Below are 20,647 nucleotides of genomic sequence, written 5' to 3' on the forward strand. Positions count from 1 at the left end.
ATGGAACTGGAGGAGGACAAAAAAGCAAGAGGGAGGTGAAAAACGCACGTCAGCGGCGCAGGAAACATCACGCCATGAATTGCTGCCGTCCGTCCGGTTCCAGGCCCGAACGTCCAATTTCTCATGTGCCGAGACATAGTTTCAGAAATAAAATCAAAAAAATCCAGGAACTGCACACACCTCCCTCATCTGCAGCGGCCGCCGGTGCCGGCGCCGGCGCCGGCCGATTTGATTGGGGCCTACACAAACAAAAAAATATGACAATCAGGCGCCGGTAAATCTCAGCTGAGACCTTCCCAACTCTCCGGATGTGTGGTGGGAGAGGTACGGAAAAGGGGGCTAGAACACGGCCGGGTGGCCGGCGAGGCGGGCCTAGAATCTCCACATGGCCGGTCTGTTGGCCGACATGCGCGGGTGCAACGCCAGGAGGGTCGCTCCACGACATGTACCTTTTTTTTTGCGTGGGATGGCCCACAAGGCAAGGAAGGGCTAGACCAAGGAGGCCGGTCTACGAGGCCGTTAGATTTCCGTATCTGTTGCAATAGAATGTAGATCTTAGATAGGAAAGCAATACCATGGGAGTGGTAGGAACGAGGAAGGGAAAATCACGCATCGATCACCGCATCAAACAGGATCAACGGCTAAAAACAATTTTCACTTTTTCATCTCCGATCCTTCACCAACCCGACCTCGGTTTCCAAGGCCTGAGACAGAGAGAGGACAGACTCGTACGCTGAAGTCACCGAACCACAAACCCACTAGCACTCAAAACACAACTCCTCAAACTATGCCCCCTACCGCCTTCCGCTATGAGAAAACCCCATCCAATTTTTTTGATCTCCTCGCTCAAAAAAGAATGCTCGGGAAAAAAAACACCAACACCACTTTTCAACGTGCAAGATAGGTAACTCCCCGGTAGCCATCGCGTCGTGTAAAAACGAAAGAAACTGGTATATTCAACCAACCCCACGGTGTCCAACAGAGCAACGCGATCGACAACCCCCTTTCCCCTTCTTATCTTCCTCTTGTTGTTCAAACCAACACCACTTGGTCTTCTTAGCATTCCCATGAGCCTGGTATCAGGCCGGCCGGCCAAACCCGGCCGGCCCATCAATCGCCCTCAGATAATGATGAGCTAGAACACCCAGTATGTTAGCCAAAGCCCGTTCGATCGCCTAGAACAAAACCCAGCACAGCAACACCACACTCCACCCACTCCACCCCCCTCACTCAAAGTGAGAAACGGGAGTAATCACCCCCGCAATCACCCCCCTTTTCCCAACACCCAAAAACAAGAAACTCACCTCAATCAACTTTTCCGTCAATCCAAAACACGTTCGATCTTGCTGTTCCTGTGCCAGATTGAACGAGCAGCTGCGCCAGAGGCCGGCAAAGCCGAGGTCGTCGAGGGTGTCATTGAGCGCCGCGGCCGACGCGTCGAGCGACGAGGCCGAAAACCGGGGGTTGGACGTCAGCGTCTGCAGTAGCGCGTGTGCCGACTCGAGCGTCGCTGACGACTGGCAGTGCAGCAGGATGTCGTCGAGGAGGGAGATGATGGGGGCACATCTGTCAAGGAGGGAGGGTGGTGGTTAGTTTAAGCTTTCTCCGATTTTCTTTTTCTGGAGTGGAATAGAGTAGGATGGGACAGAATGAGATAGAATGGGATGAACTAGTAATAAGATGGGATGGGATGAGATAGGACGAGGTAGAAGAGAGTGGGTAGAATAGGATGGGATAGGATAGGATGAACTAATAATGAGATGGGACGGAATAAAACAAAATAGACATACAGATGCATCGCAACGGCCGGCCGGCCCTGCGCAATACGGTTGAGCCACTGCAAACTACGATTCTGCACCGCGTCCTCGAGGTACTGGAAGTCGACGAGCTCGATGGCCGTGTTGAGTAGTAGGTCTTTGTCCTTCAGCCGCGCCAGATCCTGTTCGGCACGCAGCACTGCCGGGTCCGACACGCCCGAGAGGCTGACGTTGATGCCCGCCGCCCAGAGGTGCTCGCGCAGCTCGTCGACCGAGGCGGCCCGCGCCAGGATGAGTATCATGTACGGCGACGCGGCGAGGTCGTGGATGTCGCGTTCGCCTCGGCTGGTTGAGGCGCTGCCGGGGTTGGTCTTCATGGGAATGGTCATTTCCAGGAATGAGGACAGGACCCGCAGCGCGGTGGTCTTGGTGACGCTGTCCGTCAACCCCCTCACTAGACACGCGCACGCGGCGTAGTGGAAGTTCTCGCTGTTGAAGTGGATCCCGTAGGCGTCATCCAGCGGCAGGGCAGCATCCTCGAGCTGGTTCCGGCCTTGGAGTAGGTAGGGCACCACCTTGTCGCCGCCACCGCGCATGTCGCCGGTCGTGCTGATGTTCGTGAGCACTGCTTCGAGGAACATGGCGGTGCAGTTGAACAGGTTAGACGGTACCAGCCGCAGCAGCGAGATGGCCAACCAGAAGAGCTGCAAGCCGTAGCGGGAGGCCGACGGCAGCTTGGCCATCATCTTGGATAAGGAGGTGACGATAGCGACGAGCATATCGCTATTGCTGTCCTCAGCGAAGCGGCCCACACTGTTGCGCAGCGCAACAAGAACCTGGTAAAGCAGGTCGTCATCAACCTCCTCACGTGCGAGGCAGCCCATTACAGTAAAGGCCCGGGGCTGGATGGCGGGGTTGTTCTGGAAGGCGGTGCTCGCGACCAGGCTCATCCACCTCGAGCGCCAGGCATTCGCCATATCGACGGATGGCGCTGCAACGGCGCATGTTTCAAAAAGAATCGTAGCCAGGTTCTCCGTCGCGGCCAGCGTCGGACCGGCCTCCTGATTCGTCGAGATGGACGCACCATCGCGCATGAAGGTGACCGTGTTGACAAAAATGTCGCCTTTCGGGTCCGACAGCGTCTCGAGCGTTGCCCTCAACTTGGTCAGTCTGTCCTCGTCGAGGGAAAAGGAGGTGCACGCCGAGTGAATCGAGTTAATCAGCAGCCGGTGGACAGCCACCCTGACATCCGGCATGCCCGTGTTCGCAAGCATCGTGACGACGTGGAAGATCTCCGGCAGGTACATTTGTGCCTGAATGCCGCTATCGAACGACAGCGCCAGACAGAACTGCAGCAGCACGCAGATCTCGTCCCAGACCGCATTGTCGGGCAGGGCCTTGGTCGCCCGGAGCGACGACCGATTAAGTGCTTTCCGCAGGCGCGAGATGACCTTTCCTCTCAGGGTAATCGTACCGATGGCGTTGGTGATCGAAGTCAACGTTTCAGTCTGGTCGTCCTCGAACCCATGGTTGAGAGCCGTCTTGATGATCTCGTCAAGGAAGATATCCAACAACACCTCATCCTGGTAAATGACCGGCCAAACCGACTGTTCCAGCGCGAATGTCAGCGTCAGGTCTGACAGGGCGACATCGATCAGCTTCCTAAACAACGCGGCGATCTTCTCTCTCGCCTTGTCGCTCTCAACCTCGCCCGCTAGCAATGACGTCCGTAGCCCAGGGATCCAGGGCGCCATGTACGCCAAGCTCAGGGGCTTTTGCTCGTCCAAGAAGCTATCCCACCCGACGAAGAACTCATTGAGAAAATCCGCCGTCAGCTGTGGTTCGGTCTGCGCCAGGCTCTTGCTGATCTTGATTATGAACCGCGACGGGTCCATCGGCACCGAGATTTCCCTCGTACTCAAAAGCTTGGACGCGGCCGAGAACTTGAACGCCTTGCACAGCGCACTGAGCAGGTTATACGACGACAACCTCAAGACGGCGTCAGGGGTGGCAAGGTTAGTCAGAGCCAGGTTCAGCAGCGTCCCTGGTACGTCCTGCGGTCGGATAAGCCGCTCAAACGACTTTGTCGCCCTAGTGTCCTTAGCATATTTGGTTTTTGCGGCACGGATGGCCTGCAGGACTTCGCCCTTCAAAGCGCTCGTGAAGTACATGACAATTCTGCCGTTGTCGGCTCTGAGGCCGAATGCTGAGTCACCCTCTGTCTGGATCGAGGTGGGCGCTTCGTCGACCTCGCCGAGCCGGAAGATGTCGTTGACCGTCGTGCTCATGCGCAGGCCAGGTACCTCCTGCTTCTTGGTCGTGGTGACCTGCACAAACTGATTGCCGACTTTGATGATGACATCGACCTTGCCCTTGGACTTCGATAGCCGGGTGATGGGGTGGAACACATAGCGCGTGTCCGTCACCACGCTGATGGTCTCCTTAGGAAGATGCAGCTGGCTGAGATGGAAGTGCGACTGCAGGTCTTGCAGGCTCCCCATGAGATTGTACTGCACATTCGCCGGGCTAAACACGCTGGTCTCGGATTTGGAGGCAACCCGGAGGATCCGCCTGAGGCACTTCTTCGACGCGCTATTCATGTTGTAGACGTATATGCGCGTCAGTTGCCGGGACAATTCCCGTGGTGTGAGCAGTTCTAGCTTGTGGAATAACTCGTCCTTGGGTTCGTTTTGCCCGCTGTAATACGTCGAGTCGATGAGGAGACCAAAGGGCCGATGCCACAGCCGGCTGGCAATCTTGAGGTAGCAGTAAATCAAAGTGTCATAGTCGATAGACTCGGCGTCGATGTTGCGCAAAATAATGCAGATTATGGATAGCCCGTCCTTGCTCTCGCCGCCGTCGTAAACGGCGCGGGCTGTGAGGAACGACTCAGCGCTCCGGAAGGCGTTGCGGAGCATGAAGTCCTGGAATCTCGAATAAGACGGCGGGCTGTTCCCGGAGATTTGTGGTCGGTTCCACGTCACGGCTAGAGGCGGTGGGCCCAGGTTCATGATGAGGTTCCTCAGCGGTTCAATCACGGGCGTCCGGCTCCTTGTCGACTCGGCCGGCGACCGCACGAACTCTCTCTTCTCCTTGGAGGCTAACCGCTGGCGCACGTGGTCCCAGTGCTCGTATAAAAACCTGTGGAGGGCCACGCAAGAGCCAAATTCGAACGATTCTCCCCTACCGATCGTGTCCACGGCAGTTGGCGGAACCTGCACCAGTGTCAGCCAGGCATCTCCTCGGCGAACAATTTCTATCTAGAAAGACTCACCGAGATCTCTCGCAAGAAGGTCGTGACTTTGTAGATATTGTTAGTCAGGAAATCAATCAGCGGAAACATGTACGGCTCCTTAGCGCCAAAGAGAACGTTATTTGCCAGGTTTTGGATGACTTTGGCGATAAGTAGCAGCCCACGGCGCATTTCCTTCGAAGGCGGAGTTGCCACCAAGCCCTCGGCCTCGGGAGCAACAATCGCCGGGCAGAAGAAGCGTAGGAAGATAAAGGCCCCCACGGCGGTGTACTTGGCATCGGGGAATCTTTCCACGACCGCTTCCGAGATCTGCGTGCGGTTAGCATGTATCTCTAACCGAAACTGAGCTATGACATACGATATTGCAAATCTGGCGAAACGAGGCCGGCATGCTTGACGTCGAGCCGCAGATATTGTCGATGAACACCCGTGCCACTATCTGAAGATTGTTCGCGTTGGTTTGCAGCTCCTCTGGAGAGCTGACCCTGGCCGGGTCAAGTTCCAGACTGAGGTCCTTGGACGTCATCATGAGCCGCTCAACGACATTCTGCAGCGTGTCCTTAAGGTAGTCGACACCTTTCCACTTGGCGTAGATGGTCAACATTTTGGTGGCCACGCATGTTCGGCGCAGGAGCTCAGACTCGTTATCTACCGCCCCGTCAGTTCAAAACGTTGTGAGGGGACTACAGCTGACGAGGATTTACCCACCTGTTTCCTCGATCTCCTGCTTAATCAGGGCCTCGAGGAGCACGTAACATGATCCTCTCGACTCATAAATATTCAATAGGGAGATGGTGAGCTCATCCACCTCATGACTGGGGCAGACGGCGCTCATGGCTGCAGCCAAGCTCGGGTCACTCGCAAGAAGCTGCTCACCCGGTTAGCCATTCCGCTTGACCGCCAACAAGGGAGAGTAAAAGAAATCAAAACGAACCTCCAACAGCTTATCATACTTCTCATTCACGGCAGCATCGCTCAGGTTGTTGAACTCAGTCCCTTGAATAAGGATATTATACAGAACCCTGACGAACGCGGTCCGGATATCCGGGTTCTCGTGGTATCCTATGCTCAGCGAATGCTTGAGGCCGACATCAATATTGGCGCTGAGGAGATTGGACAGGATCGTGATGGCGAGGTCCGACATCGATGCCTCGGACGTAGCTCCGGGTCCGCTGCCACTAGAACCAAGATAATAATTACCATGGTAGCCATGAGGATCACCCACGCGACCCAAGTCCGGCCCATTCGAATCTATATTAAGGAGCGATAGGAAGCGGTTGAAGTACTGATGGAACATCTGCGACTTGAGCTCGCTGGTGCCGACATCGGTCTGCCCGTCGCCCGGCTGGAGTGGCAGCCTGAAGGTAAGTGTGGAAAGGGAGCGGAGACAGGCTTTGTCAAGATCGCGCTGGACGCGGAGCATCTCGTCCTGGCGGCCGCCCGCAGTAGGCGCGGAATCGCGGGGAGAGCGCGGCCGAGCGATCCAACGAAAGATGTACTCGAGCAGCTGGTTGCGGATACGCACATCATCGCGCAAGTTAAGCTGTTCCTTACGTTTTGTCACCGCTTCGACGAGCTGGCAAATCTTGATCTTCACGCGGAGGCTGTTGGGTGTCTCGGCGACGCCGTCAAGGCTTTTGGCAAAATTGAGACAGAGGCCGCCGAGGTGGAGAGTCGATGCGGCGCCGAGATCCGATGGCGTGTCGAGTCGCTCAACGAGGACCTTCAGGAGCGAAGAGGACTGCTCCGCAAAGATGATGTCGTTATCCTGACCTTTGATACTCGGCTCAAGAGCACCGGCGAAGAGCACATCGAGTTCCGTCTCAAGCGCCTTGAACAGGGGTTGGAACAGGGACGGTGGTACTTCGGAGGAGAGGACCTCCCTCATAGTCTCGCGGACGCGGACGTTAGCGCACGCCAGCAGCTGAATGCTTAGCCTAAGGTAGCGCGTCAGGAGCGGTTCTTCGTGGTTTCCGGACGACAGACGGTCGATCCATTTCAGCCCGCTGATAGCAGGCTCCTCAAGGTTGGTGGCCTGCTCGGCGGTACAGATGCCTCCCAACGAGGCGAGAAAGCCCGAATAGTTCCGCCACTCAGCCACCATCCTTTCTGTGACGGCTTGGCCGGCGCCCGCTTGTGAAATCTCCATGGAAAGATGGAGCCACTTGTCAAAGACAAACTCCCAGGCGTCGAGAATACCGGCGCTGGGGTACTGCATGCGTCTTAAGAGGGCCCTAACCCTCTTCTGAAATGCCACGATCCCGGTGAACCTGAAGTCACGAGATGAGATCTCGCCAAAGATTTCGCCATTGCGAAGGAGAGTCAAGGATGATTTTGCCGTTGCCGGAGCAGTGTCAATGAGGCGGCATTCGTCGAGGAAGGTGCTGATGCAGGAAATGACGGTTTGGCAAGCTTCCATATCCGCTGAGCAGAGCGAGACTAGGAATAGCCTCTCTAGCTTGCTTGATGCAGCAGTTCGCTCGGGTATGTCGTCTGAAGTGTGGCCCAGTTCCTGCTCGGGGGTTAGCAAATCTGCCACATGAGCTTGAAGGGAGTAATGATGTACCGGGATCGATGTCAAGAGAAGCAGTCTTGACCCAAGATACCCGTTGATAGATCTGAGCGTCTCAGCCGTGCAGGGTAACCTAGCCTTGTCACAGATGGAGATGAGAATGAGCGACCTGCTCGTTGTTAGCCCATACCATCGATTTCCATGAATCAAAAAAGCACATACGTCAACCTCCAAAACTTCGTTTTAAACGCTTTTGACCCCAGCCCCTCAGAAGACCTCAAGTTCGCAAGGACCCTTTCCTTCGCAAACAACCTTTTGGCAACGCCCGTCGCCAGCCGCCTGACGGATTCATCAGCGGCGATGATACACGATATGAGTGCGCCCAGATTCTCTTCGTAGAACTGATCTCGCTCCTCCTCGTCCGCGGGCGGGCCCTCGAAGAGGGTCATTGGCGAGGCATCGAGGAAGCTCAAGATATTGCACACCATGCTGATTGACGGGGGGCTCTCCACAGCGTTGCGCTGGGCGCTGTGGTCTTCGATGTATCCGTCGGCAAGGAGGACGGCCATGGCCTTAGGAGGGAAAGTCAGCAGGCCGGAGGACAGAGGTGTACTTGCTGAAGGGGGAAGACTTACCTGCAATTTCCCCTGAATGAAAGCACTTACGGTGCTAAACAGGGGCTGATATTTCTGGTTGTTCTCCAAGCGCGCAAAGTGGGCACACGCCTGGACAACGGCAATCTTGAAGCTGTGCGGCGCCGAAGACGAGAGACAGGACACTGCGAGAGACTCGACCGAGTGTTCAAAATTGAGATGCAGCAGCGACACAAACGCGGCGGTCATGATGTCCTGCTCGTACAACACAGCCTCTGCGCCGGGCGTGAACCGCCGGAAAACGGCGTCCCGAACCTCGTCCTGTACATCCATGGCGTAGCTCATCAGTGCCGAGTCGCTCTCGGCATCAAAATGCCGCGCGGCCCTGAGCAGCAGCACGAGACAAAAGGCGGCTTGCTCGTTCCGGTTTCTGAGGGCCTTTCTGAGTCCATCAAGGAATTGTACTTTCTTAGCAATACTAGCCCCCTTGGATTCGCGCATGTTGCTGGCCACCTCAAAGACATCCGGCTGGAGGAACAGCAGTGTCATCTGCATCGGAAACATGCCCTTGCGGCGTCCGTTATCGCCAATTGTCAAGGTCATGTCGAACAGAGTATCGGGGGCGTTATCGCGGCGCTTCGGACTGGTCATGGAGTGCAATTGGACAAATTCGGCTGGGTACCTGTCCAACCAGCGGGTGATGATCTGCGGCATGACGACGGCGATGGTGTTCTGGAAGGACTTTCGGTAGTGCAGGAAGCTGGAGCAGAGCTCTTGCACGACGAGACTCAGCTTCTGACTGTCAGCCCAAAAAAACGAGACGAGGCGTAGCATGACAAGCGCGGCACGCTCATCATCGGCAGCGGTAGAGCTCGGAGCTACGGCGGCCCCCTGATTGGGTATGTTACGCGCCGCGTACATGACATTGCGGAAGAACTCGAAGCCGGCGGTCCATGTTGACGCCGTTACGTACTCAACGATGAGCTTGACGTTGGCTTTCGACGGCGCCCGCATGTGCTGCTAGGAGGTTTCGTGTGTCCGGTGCCTCGCTAGACGAGGCCGAGAGCGGTGTTCGCGTGGGCTCTTCAAGGCCGGAGGGATTATGTGCTTGGCGGACGAATCGTCAAGTATCCGCCTTGGGTGGATCGAGTAGTTATCTGGATAGGCTCAAACAACACCTTGGTGACCTCGAACATGCGGCCGAGCTGTATGTCGCTGAGTGGTTCCGGAGGAGGGAAGGTGGCTCGCTGCGAAGGCGAGAGTGAGCCATCGGGATTGGGGGCAGGGCCCGGTCTGTCGCCAGGACCCTTCTTACGATACCAATTGCTGGCACAGCAGTCCGCGATGAGCTCGACGACATAGAGTTCCGAGAGGAGCACATGGGGTGGGTGGGCATGTACGGTCTTGTAAGGACGGTTGAGTTCCTCGAGGAGAGTCAGGAGAGCATCGAGGATAAGGCTGATGGATGAGGCGCTGATCTTAACCAGCGAGGCGCGGGTGATGGAGACGATGTCATCCTGGGATAGGTCTTGTGTTGGCGTGCCGGTGCGGTGGGGGAGCTGTTGTCGACACCATCAGCATTGATCGATACATTTTACCATCGCCACTTCCGTCATGATAGGCAGCGGGGCAGCACTATAGAGCGCTTCAAGGTGCGAAAGAAGAGAGAGCACACACTCTCGTGGTCAACCTATCCACTAGGCAGCCCACCAGGCCCGCGTCGCCGTTCATTGTGCGTTGACGGAAGCAGGACTGGGCCGGCGCCTTCCCATGATTTGGACTTTAATTATTTTTTGATTTATTGTTTTATTTACCGATCACGGCGTCGGGGCCGCACGGCGGGCCGTTGCCAGAGCAGAGACGGGGATAGATATGCCGATAGCTAGACGAGAGGTAATAGGTAGACGTGGTGTTCGCGCGCAGCTCGAAGCGGTAGCGGCGCAGTCCTGCGGCAGCCGTCGGCGAGGCGGCGGGATGGAAGCGTTTGGGATCGGGGAGTTTGGCCACAGGATGTCTGGGGACGAGACGAAATTAAAATCGGGAAACGGACAACGGAGGTTTTTGCTTAGGTTCCTCAACGGGGGCGCACTTGCCGGATTGCGGTTGCGGCAGGCGGGGGAGAGACAGCGCCAAACCGGAGCGGGGACCCCTGCTATCGTCGCAGAGCTCTGGTGGGCCCCGATCGAGGCCTCGCCAGTGAACCCAGTCCAAATTCGGGATGGGGCTCGGCAGGAAGGCAGCTCGACACCGCACACCGCCCGCGCATCCCTCGGCCCCTAACGTTAGTGAAGGGTTCCTGCATCCGCGTCTGATATTAGCACCGTCCTAGGCTCTGTGGGGTTGTGGAGGCGTAATCTTAAACATCGTGTTCATTCAACTTCCATCATCACTTTATTAGTTATTGTCGAGAAGAGAAGGACGACTATCTAACTTGGGAAACAAATATTTTGGCTCTACAAAATACTTTTCATATATTGGAGCAATAGGATACATGGGATGAGCCAAAAGGATTGCATACGCAGGGTCCAATTGAATGGCCTTCCATATGTGATGCAACCTTCCGTGATCGCTGTGGTGCCATTCAAATGGATGCAGCTTGTTCATCACTGTCATAAGGGGCCACTAGAGCAATGTGATGGGTTTGACCCGAAGCGAATGGTTGACAAAAACATAAGCAATTGTGAGAGGTTCCTCCGTTGTCCCTATCCATGTAATCCAGCATTGAGCAAACATGAGCCTATATAGTATGATAATACCACCCTTCGCAAGTCGTTTCTCTTACAGCCGCTCCCACAATATCATCAATGCCTGTATCCCCGTGAATCGCGATAATTCCTGTTATCGCCGTCGTACCTGTTGTCGTGACGCCGATCTTGGCTCTGGCCGTGAGGCGGGTGATACTGTCCCTGATAGCCTCCTTGGTGGCCGCCTCCCTGATAGCCGCCCCCCGGATAACCACCTCCCTGGTAGCCTCCGTGTGGCGGCGGCCCCGGTGGGTAGCGGTCGTTCCGGTAGTTCTGGCCGCCGTATCCCTGGTTGCCATACCCTTGGTTGTACCCACCACCAGAAGCATGGGCGGGAGGCGGCGGAGGCGGCACGCCAACACCGAACCCAGGATAACCGGGCGGCGGGGGTGGCTGCCAGGATTGCTGGCCAGGCGCAGCGGGCTGCTGGTAGCCACCATACCCGTTGCCATATCCACCGCCACCACCACCACCACCACTACCACCACCGCCGCCGTAGCCATTTCCGTAGCCGCGGTCTTGTTGATAACCTCCGCGACCACGTCCACCTCCACCTCCGCCACGGGGAGGCCCGCCGGCATAATTGATCCTGTCTCCTCGCCCACCGCCGTTGTAATTATTCCTCAATGGCACGCCACCAAAGCTTCTGCCGGCCCCGCGCCCCTTACTCCTAACAAAGTCGACATCACTCCTGTCAAGTGCAGGTGTCGGCATTTTCAAGCCACGAAGAAGCATCGATTTGTGAATGTGAGAGCTGGTCGGCATATCGTAGTTCACGCTGTTGATGTATTAGTAACATGATTTTCGGAATGGAGTGTTGCGGTTAAAGGAAGAGAGTGGGGGGTTGGCATACCTCATCGACCGGTCGTAGTCTACGTCTGGCATGGTATTGCGCTCGAGCGGGTACACGAGCGAGCCATGCGGGACGTAGCCCTCGATCTTCCGGACCTTGCCGGAGAGACCGTCGCTCCGCTTGGGGTCCAGTTTAAACTCAGGGACTGCCTGCTTCTTGGAGTAGAAGTGGGATGAGATATCCTCATAGAGGCCCGGATGCGAATCCGAGATGAGCAGAACGTCATGGCCCGGCGCGTTTCGCGCTTTGTCCTCGGCGCTGAGAAGATGCGACTTGGTCTTCATCGCATCTAGGAGACGGGGCATCTCAATGAAGGGGAGGAGAGCAATGCCCTGCCACGACATTTTCTTGCCGTTCAAATCAATTTCAAAGTCCTCCGGGTAAAAATCGAGGATTGGGCTGTCCTCCTGGGTCATCAGATCATGAAACACCTCCGGAATGGCATGGCGGGAGGCCGCCGGAAGGACGCTCATGAGCTGCTCGAAAGGCCGTGATATCCTGCCCTTCTCGAAGCTGATCTTCATCTTGCCGAGATCGACAAAATCTGCAGCAAAGGGAGCGTAGTGGTATGGGTAGAACCACTCCCACGAGGGACAACCCTGGAAGTAGTACATCAACACCCAGGCAAGACCCTCGACGTATGCTCGGGCAACCTTGTGCCGGAAGGCGATGTCTTTGGCATCTACTTTGAACTTTTGCTCGTAATACCGGTCGGCGTAACCCTCTTCCCAGAGCCTGACCGTATCGATTGGGCCTTCCTCGCTCGAGGTGGTAGCCGGGGTTTCGGTATCTGAAGCAGCATCTGAAGCAGTGGCGGTACCTTCCTCGATGAGCTCCGCCTTACGTTTCCCGAGGGCGGAAGGTGGGGTTTTAGCTTCTGGGTTTTCCTCCTTAGGTTCGTCGCCCTCGGGCTTTTCCTGAGTCTGGGCCACAAGACTCTGGATCTGGCTCTTGAGCACGCTGGCAGCGCTCTTGTTGGCCACGTTGGCCCGGTTCACCACCATGTCGTGAGTGATGACGGGTTTGGGAATGCTCGCGACCGGAAAGAGGTTCATCCCCACCGGCGGCCCGTTTGCCTCTGGCGCTCCTTTTCGCCCTCCTCTGCCACTGAGCGGCGAGTCGTGGGCGCCGCCTCTGTTATTACCTTGTTGGTTGTTGAGCTTGCGTCTCTTGAAGCCCGCCTCCCTCCGGTCCTCCGTTTCTTTCCGCCTTCGGAAGATGGAGTCTTCCTGCTTAGCGAGGCCGCTGAGGATGTACTGCGCGCGATCGAGGTCCACATGTCCGTCCTTGGTCACGTATCCACCCATCACGGGCAGATTATCTTTCCAGATGGCCATGAGGGTTTCAATACCGTTCTCTCTGATCTCGAGGGCGGGCAAATGAGGCAGGAAATCATTTCCGACAAAGAAGCACATGAAGACCCAATCGTCGATAGCGCGCTCGAGATCCCAGCGAAAGGGGAGATTAGGAATGTTCAGCTCAATGGCAAGGTACTCACGCAAGATCGAGACATGAAGCCAAATGAACGGTTTCAGGGGCTCGGCCTTGTCCTTCTCGTCAAACTCGCCGGCTTTCTCCTTTGCCTCACCTCTGCAATTCCTCTCGTCGTGACCTTTCTGACCGCAGAGTTTGCACATCCTTGCTTTGCCCTGCTGGAAGAACACATCTTCACGAAGGACACGGAAATGCGGCTCGTGGGTGGCAAGTCCCAACATGATAAGATCAGCGTCCAACCCGTAGATGACATGGCGGGTGTTGGGGTCATGCTCGGGCGAGTTGCGCTGCGAGCGGACAAATTCCATGATCTTGTGCTCACCCTCGCCGGGAACAGTGGCATCGGAGATGATGACCTTCATCTTGGCCCACGCGGGATCCGTGTTGAGCTTGTAAGCACACCAATACCGTAGGCTTGCGGCCAAAATATCCATGAATGGGGTGCCCGGCGTGATGGAGTTGGAGTCAAACGCCTTTTTGACAACGGTTTCAATGGGTTCTTCCTTGGCAGTACTGCCCTTCTCTTTCTGGAGCATCTTGAGGAGTTGTTGCTTGTCCTCCTCCTTTTCTTTGGCATCCTGAGCGGCGCGGAATCGGCGGGACCGTTGCTGGTTCATTTTGGCTCGCGGTGCAACACCATCTGCTACGTGTTAGGGTCGGTTTACTCCAAAAGTAATGGCAAACTGGGGCGAGAACTTACCAACAGCAATCATAAGCAGCTTACGCGGGCGAACCATGTTGACGACGCGCTCGGTGTACTTGAAAACCTCGACCATCATCTCTTCCTCGTCGCTAGGCGCCGGTCGGTCCTCGGGATGCGAGCACGGATGTACAATGCCGTTCATGTCGAGGTAGAGGTTATCGAACTCCTCCCCATTAGGGTTGGGTTGTGTCGCATCAACCGGGACGACGGTGCCATCTTCCATAACAAGGGCCTTCTCCTCGACAACGGGAGAGATGATCTTGGGATATTTGGTGGAGAGCCACCTGAAAGCAGCTGGAATACCCATGGTGAGAGATCAGTAAAACTGTCAGCAGGTAGACGTCGCCGTATCGGTCGGAATCGGTTCGTGGTCACGACTAGCCGGGGCTGGCTTTCGCAAGACGCCGCGCTCGATGTAGGGAGTTGATGGGAACTGTCGCTTGTTCGGCGCACATGGGGCAGCCCGGTGCGAAAGCGGCCGGTGAGACGAAGCAATCGAGATGGTTTGAGGCAGGCGTCGTCGGCTTCGAAACGGATGCGAATCGAATCTACAGCATACAACCGTGCGAAACAAAGACCGATCAAGGCAACTTGGTCTGACAAGTGCAGTCAATATTGGGGAAAACGCTGTCCCCTTTGAACCCAGCTTCCGAGACTGGCCGGGTACGGTCGATTGTTTTAAAAAGGGAAAAGCGTGATGCGCGACAAAGACTTCGCGTTCATGGTTCAAGAGAACGTGCTCAGAGCCGGTCCAGGAAAATCCTCCCATTTTTGGTCGCATGTAACTTAAAAAGTGGGTCAATTGCATTTGGAGAAAAATACGGTAACGCATGACGGCCTTGGCACCTCGATTGTTCAGGGTTGGAAAGTTGGTCCCACATTATTTTACGGAGTCGGTCATCGTGTTCCGATTCCATTCCCAATCATCCCAAGCTCCAACCGGAGACAAGCGAGCAGGTTGCGTACTTTATGTACACCTGTCCACTCTTCTGGGCCTTGGCCTCCAGCGTGGAACTCCCAAGGTAGATGCAAAGCGAATCCTGGGATATTTGGTCTTAACAAGACGAGATCGAACCCCCCACTCTTCAATCGAGACCCCCCCGCCGCCAACCCAACGAATTCGACAACGGAAACTGTCCCTGGCCAAGACAGATTCAACCGAACTACGAATGCTCTCGAGTTGATATCGCAGGATAACTACTATACCTGAACGAATGCCCCTCCATGGCATCTAATACCGACGCACGGCTCCTCGCTTGCCCATTCCAACCACCATGTCCATGTTCTCAACCATCACCACCGCCCCGGCTAAGCAGTCGGTGAGCGAGACTATTCCAGTGCTGAGTGGCCGCCTAAGCACAGCAACACTACTCGAAGACCGCCGCGCCGCCATACTGGGGCTGCGTAGTTTTGCGAAACAGTACCCCGCTTCGGTTGCATCGGGCGCCCTGCGCAGTCTCATCGGTAGCCTCAGTCGCGATGGGGAGGATGTTGACACGGTCAAGGTGGCCTTGGAGACGCTGCTGATGCTCTTCAGCCCAGATCCGGACAGCCCCGAGGCCTCGGAGGAGATTGCCCTGTGGGTAGCCGACGAGTTTACACAGCGGCATGAGAACGTCGCGTTATTACTGGGGTTCTTGGGAAAAGACAGGACGGATTTCTACTCGCGGCTTTACTCGCTGCAATTGCTGTCGGCCATCTTGTCTGCACGGACCGAACGGACAGAGGAATGCATCGTCAATACGAGCGACGGCATCCCCCGGCTCGTGGCGGTCCTGGAGGAAGGGAGAGAGGCCGTTCGCAACGAGGCGATCGGGCTACTCACAGACCTCACGCCATCGTCCAACGTGGTCCAGAATTTGGTCACCCTCGAAAAGGGGTTTGCGCCAATATTCGAAATCATCGCGAACGAAGGGGGCCTCGCAGGCGGCGCGAGGGTGGTGGAGGACTGCTTGATTTTGTTGGCCAACCTACTCCGGTTGAATCCCCTGAACCAGACCATGTTCCGGGACATGGGGCACGTTGCAGGAATCAGCCAGCTCCTGAGGGATGCCTACAAAGAAGGCGAGGACGGTCAGGAGATCGCGCAGTGGGTGGAAGTACAGCGCAACAGAAATGTGTACGCCATGCTCGCCGTTATACGGCTGCTGCTTGTTCCCGGCGCAGCTGGGACGCCCCTGAACCAAGAGGCGTTTGTGGGTGAATTAGTAGCCGGCGGGCGGACCCGTGTACGAGGCGGCCCGGTCCTCGAGAGTACTCTTCAGATCGCATTCTCACACGTTGCCGAACTACCGATTAAATCAGAGGCGCTGCTAGCATGCGCGGATATGATTAGAGGCAACGCTAGCGTACAGGCCAGGTTCGCCGGGTTTCAAGTACCATCGCCGCTCGCCGACCCCGTCACGAACGGGCAAGGTGCTCAGATGAATGGCACCCCCAAGGTTTACATCATTGACGGCCTCTTGGACCTCGTTCTGGCCGTGGATTCGCTCCCGGCTTTCGACTTGCGGATGGCTGCTTGCAAGTGCCTCGAAGCGTACTTTTACAAACACGCCGAGATCCGGATGCACTTCCTCGACCATGCGGTCCGGACACACAAGGCACACGCCGACGAGCTCACCAACGCCCTCTCAATCCTCTTGCAGCCAGACCCGGAGGCGGCCGTCGCAGACCCGTACAGGTACTGGTTCGCCGCGGTGCTCATGTTTCACCTGTTGCATGATAACCCCGAGACCAAAGCCTTCGCCATGAGCGTCACCGAGGGCGACGAGGATAGCGGCGAGGAAGTCGTGACGAGTATCCAAACCATGACGGCTCACCTGCTTAGTAGCGTCGCCAAGTCGGAAGACCCACGTATCAGCATTGGCTATCTAATGCTGTTGCTGTGTTGGATGTTTGAAGACCTCGAGGGAGTCAACGACTTCCTCGGTGAATTTACCAATCTCCAGGGCCTCATCCAAGCGGCGATCGAAAATCCCAACGGCGACGTCATGGTGCAAGGCCTGAGCGCGATGCTAGCCGGCGTGGTGTACGAGTTCTCGACTAAGGATTCCCCCGTCCCGCGCGCGAAGGTCAGAGAAATGATCATGTCGCGCATGGGCCGTGATCGCTACGTCGACAAACTATCGCGACTACGCTCCCACCCGCTGATGAGAGACCACGAAGTCCTATCCCAAAAGCTAGAACTCGGCCCCGACCAAAAACTCCCCGACGTCTACTTCGACGACACCTTCGTTGAGTTCTTCAAAGACCACTACAACCGCATCCTGCGCGCCATCGACCGCGACCCGGACTCAGAAACCTCGGTCGTCACCAACGGCGTCCAAAAGGGCGTCTCGCGCAAACTCGTCGACACCCTCCGCGCCGAAGCCGCCGAGAAATCCCAAGCCCTCCAAGAAGCCCACACCCACACCGCCGCCCTCGCAGAGCAGCTCGCCCAGGAACAAACCGCGCACCGCAAAACCAAAGACGCCCTCTCCACGGACCTCGCCCGCGCCCACGACCTCACCACCGCCCTCCGCCAACAACTCACGGCCAAAGACGCCGCCATCCACTCCGCCCAAGAAGACAGCGCCGCCCTCACCCGAAAACTCGCGCACGAACAACAAGAACACCAGCGCAGCCGGGCGGAGGCGGCGCGGCTCAAGACCGCCGGCGAGGCGCTGCAGCGCGAGCACGCACAACAACTCACCGCCCTACAAACCCAGCTGCGCGCGCGCGACGACGAGGCCCGCCGCCTGGTTGACGCTACGCGGAAGAGCGCTGAGCAAGAGGCGGAGCGCGCGCGCCGCCGTTGGGAGGCGGATATGGCGGATCTGAAGGCTACGGTCAGTCGGCTGGAGGTGGATGTGATGAACGCGGAGAAGGGGAGGGGGGTCGCGGAGGAGAGGGTGAAGGTGCTGGAGGGGGTGGTGGTGAAGGGGGAGGGACGGGTGGAGGAGTTGGAGAGGGTGGTGAGGGATCGGGAGAAGGAGGTGGGTGTTAAGGTTAGGGAGGCGGAGGAGAGGACTAGGGAGGCGGAGGGCAGGGCTAAATTGGTAGAGGAGAAGGCGAAGAAGGGGGAGGCGGAGATGCAGGCGCTGAAGGCCAAGGTTGGGAAGGCGGAGAAGGAGGTTAAGGAGGTGAGGGGGTTGGTGAAGGTGAAGGAGGAGGAGCGGAAGAGCGCGCAGAGCGAGCTGGATGATATGTTGGAGGTGTTTGGGGACATGCAGGAGAAGATTACCAAGTATAAGGTGAGTGCTGATGTCCTTGTTCTTGGTGTTGTGGGTGTGTGGTGTCGGTGGGCTAACGGTGGGTTTAGGAACGGCTCAAGGCGCTGGGGCAGGAGGTGTCGGATGGGGAAGACGAGGATGGGGATGATGATGACGACGATGATGACGATGACGATGACGAGGAGGAGGAGGATGAGGAGGAAGATAGGAAATAGGGGAGGGCATTTATTTAACTTTGGCCAGGCTTGGAACTTGTCCGGTTTTCAAAAGCAGGTGAGGCTTATGATGTGCATTTTTAGCGGGTACATGAGTATACAATACCAAGATTTAGACAGCTGCGCTGGAGGTGGGATGATAGACGCAAATGCTCACATGTTTTACTGCTGTTGCTAGGGAGGTTGTCTGTGAAGGGGGGAGAAGGGGTGGACGAGGGGTAAAGGAGGGGTAAAAGTTTTGTTGAACTCGTTCATACGAAAAAGCTAGAAACATACCTAGCTTCATAGGATATAGATATTACCTCTGTTAGCCCTTCTTGGACCAGACTAAATCATCCCATATTATGGGCTGTATAGATAAGTATGTATGTACCTTAGGTAGCGCTACACGGCAAAGTCTGCAGGCCGTCTCCCCACACAACTTTTTTTTTAAGTTTTCTGATCCACACCCACTCAAGAAAAAAGAATCGCTTTACATCCCAATCCCACTTTTACACCCCGGACCATTCTTACTTCCTCTCCTTGACGAACCCCGCCAGAACAAAAAGAAAAAGAACAAGAAAAAGAACCTAACAACAGAACAACATGACGGAAGCATTCCCTCGCTCCGACTCGGAATCGGGTTCCTCCTCGGACAACGAAGATCACTGGCTCAACAAGCCCGGCGATGAGGATGAGGACGACGAGCAGGAGCAGGTTTCCATAATCTCCCTTTTTGATGACAAGGTTTTCTCTGATGCGCCATCTATGCTGGCGTACTGCAAGGACAAGTTTGGCTTTGACTTTCTCGCTGTGCGGGACCGTCTGAGCTTGGACTTCCACGGGTGTGTGAAGCTTATCAACTTGGGTGAGTTCATACATGAAAACCAACATGTCAATATACACAGACCGAAAACGAGTGTCTAACGCGGTGTAGTCCGGAAGGCCGTCAAGGCGGGCGCTACCACGCCAGCGGAGATCACAGCGGAGCACCTGGCTGACGACTCGCTGCTCATCCCCGTGCTGGAGGACGACGCGCTGATCTTCTGCCTGGACGAGCTTCCCGAGCCTGGGAACGGCCAGGCGGGAGCCGGCGCGGTGGCTGATGGCAAGGGGGCGGAGACGAGCAACGGGGCTCCCGCCGTGGACGAGCTCCTGCACAAGAACGCCCAGATGCAGGCCGAGCTGGAGAACCTCACCAAGCAGTTCACCAACTACCGGCTGGCTGTCGAGCAGACGCTGGATAAGCGCTGGGGGGTGGATGAGGAGGGCGAGAAGTCTGGGAGTCCCAAGACGGCTGCTGCCGCCTCTGCCGATGCCGAGGAGGCAGTCCGGGATGACTCGGCTTACTACTTTGAGTCGTACGACCACACCGGTACGCCCCCTTCCCTTCAACACCATAACCACCCTCCCCTTCAAAACCATACCCATAATTCCAACTAACCCTCCCCTCAAGACATCCACGAAACCATGATCAAAGACACGGTGCGCACCAACGCCTACCGCGACTTCATTTACGCCAACAAGCACCTCTTCGCGGGCAAGACGGTCCTCGACATCGGGTGCGGCACGGGGATCCTGTCCATGTTCTGCGCGCGCGCCGGCGCCGCGCGCGTGATCGCGGTCGACAACAGCGCGATCCTGGACAAGGCGCGCGAGAACGTGTTCCGCAACGGCTTCGCCGACACCATCACGTGCGTGCGCGGCCGCATCGAGGACGTCGTCCTCCCCGTCGACGCCGTCGACATCATCGTCTCCGAGTGGATGGGCTACTGCCTGCTGTACGAGGCCATGCTGCCCAGCGTCTTCTTCGCGCGCGACCGCTACCTCAAGCCCGACGGCCTGCTCGTGCCCAGCCACGCGAGTATGTGGGTCGCGCCGGTGTCGGATGGGGAGTTTGTGGCGGATAATGTGGACTGGTGGCGGGATGTGTATGGGTTTGATATGCGCGCCATGCAGGCGGGTATCTACACCGAGGCGCGCATGACGGTGATGCCTGGTGAGGCCGTGTGTGGCGAGGCGCATGCGTTCCGGATGTTGGATCTGCATACTGCCAAGGTGGAGGATTTGGTGTTTGAGGATAAGTGGCAGTCGACGCTGTCGGATAAGGTGGAGGCGTTGGATGGGTTTCTGGTGTGGTTTGACTGCTTCTTTGGCGAGAGCCGGCAAGAGGTGGTGGAGGCGCAGTTGACGGCCAAGGAGTGGACAGCTGGTGGGAGAAAACGAGTGGCGATACTCCCGACCCGACAGATCTTGCCTGCGTTGGAGGAGATAGATGAAGTTTGACTACTAGAGTACCGGCATAGAATTCGAAGTACGGCCGGAAAAAAAAC

The 20,647-nt window shown here is 56.6% G+C and overlaps 4 protein-coding genes across 4 annotated transcripts; 2 read left to right on the forward strand and 2 right to left on the reverse strand.

The window, feature by feature from the left end:
- Positions 1-1,120: 1,120 nt before the first annotated feature.
- Positions 1,121-9,846, reverse strand: CHGG_10307 (uncharacterized protein; the record flags this gene model as incomplete). The annotated part of the gene is made up of 11 exons (XM_001228233.1): positions 1,121-1,135; positions 1,305-1,566; positions 1,791-4,972; positions 5,032-5,319; positions 5,369-5,658; positions 5,719-5,878; positions 5,945-7,691; positions 7,835-8,094; positions 8,188-9,135; positions 9,294-9,674; positions 9,793-9,846. The coding sequence occupies 11 exons, from the start codon at positions 9,844-9,846 to the stop codon at positions 1,121-1,123; spliced, it is 7,587 nt and encodes a 2,528-aa protein (XP_001228234.1).
- A 642-nt stretch (positions 9,847-10,488) lies between these two features.
- On the reverse strand, positions 10,489-14,216 carry CHGG_10308 (uncharacterized protein; the record flags this gene model as incomplete). Its single annotated transcript, XM_001228234.1, has 4 exons — positions 10,489-10,492; positions 10,969-11,637; positions 11,713-13,849; positions 13,907-14,216. 4 exons carry the CDS (start codon positions 14,214-14,216, stop codon positions 10,489-10,491), a joined length of 3,120 nt encoding a protein of 1,039 aa, XP_001228235.1.
- A 967-nt stretch (positions 14,217-15,183) lies between these two features.
- CHGG_10309 (uncharacterized protein) lies at positions 15,184-18,335 on the forward strand (the record flags this gene model as incomplete). Its single annotated transcript, XM_001228235.1, has 2 exons — positions 15,184-18,141; positions 18,210-18,335. The coding sequence occupies 2 exons, from the start codon at positions 15,184-15,186 to the stop codon at positions 18,333-18,335; spliced, it is 3,084 nt and encodes a 1,027-aa protein (XP_001228236.1).
- Positions 18,336-18,920: 585 nt separating this feature from the next.
- CHGG_10310 (S-adenosylmethionine-dependent methyltransferase superfamily domain-containing protein) lies at positions 18,921-20,600 on the forward strand (the record flags this gene model as incomplete). The annotated part of the gene is made up of 3 exons (XM_001228236.1): positions 18,921-19,182; positions 19,252-19,689; positions 19,771-20,600. The coding sequence occupies 3 exons, from the start codon at positions 18,921-18,923 to the stop codon at positions 20,598-20,600; spliced, it is 1,530 nt and encodes a 509-aa protein (XP_001228237.1).
- Positions 20,601-20,647: the final 47 nt, after the last annotated feature.

Source organism: Chaetomium globosum, genomic scaffold (genome assembly GCF_000143365.1).
Source record: "Chaetomium globosum CBS 148.51 scaffold_7 genomic scaffold, whole genome shotgun sequence".
Classification (NCBI taxonomy): Eukaryota; Fungi; Ascomycota; class Sordariomycetes; order Sordariales; family Chaetomiaceae; genus Chaetomium; species Chaetomium globosum.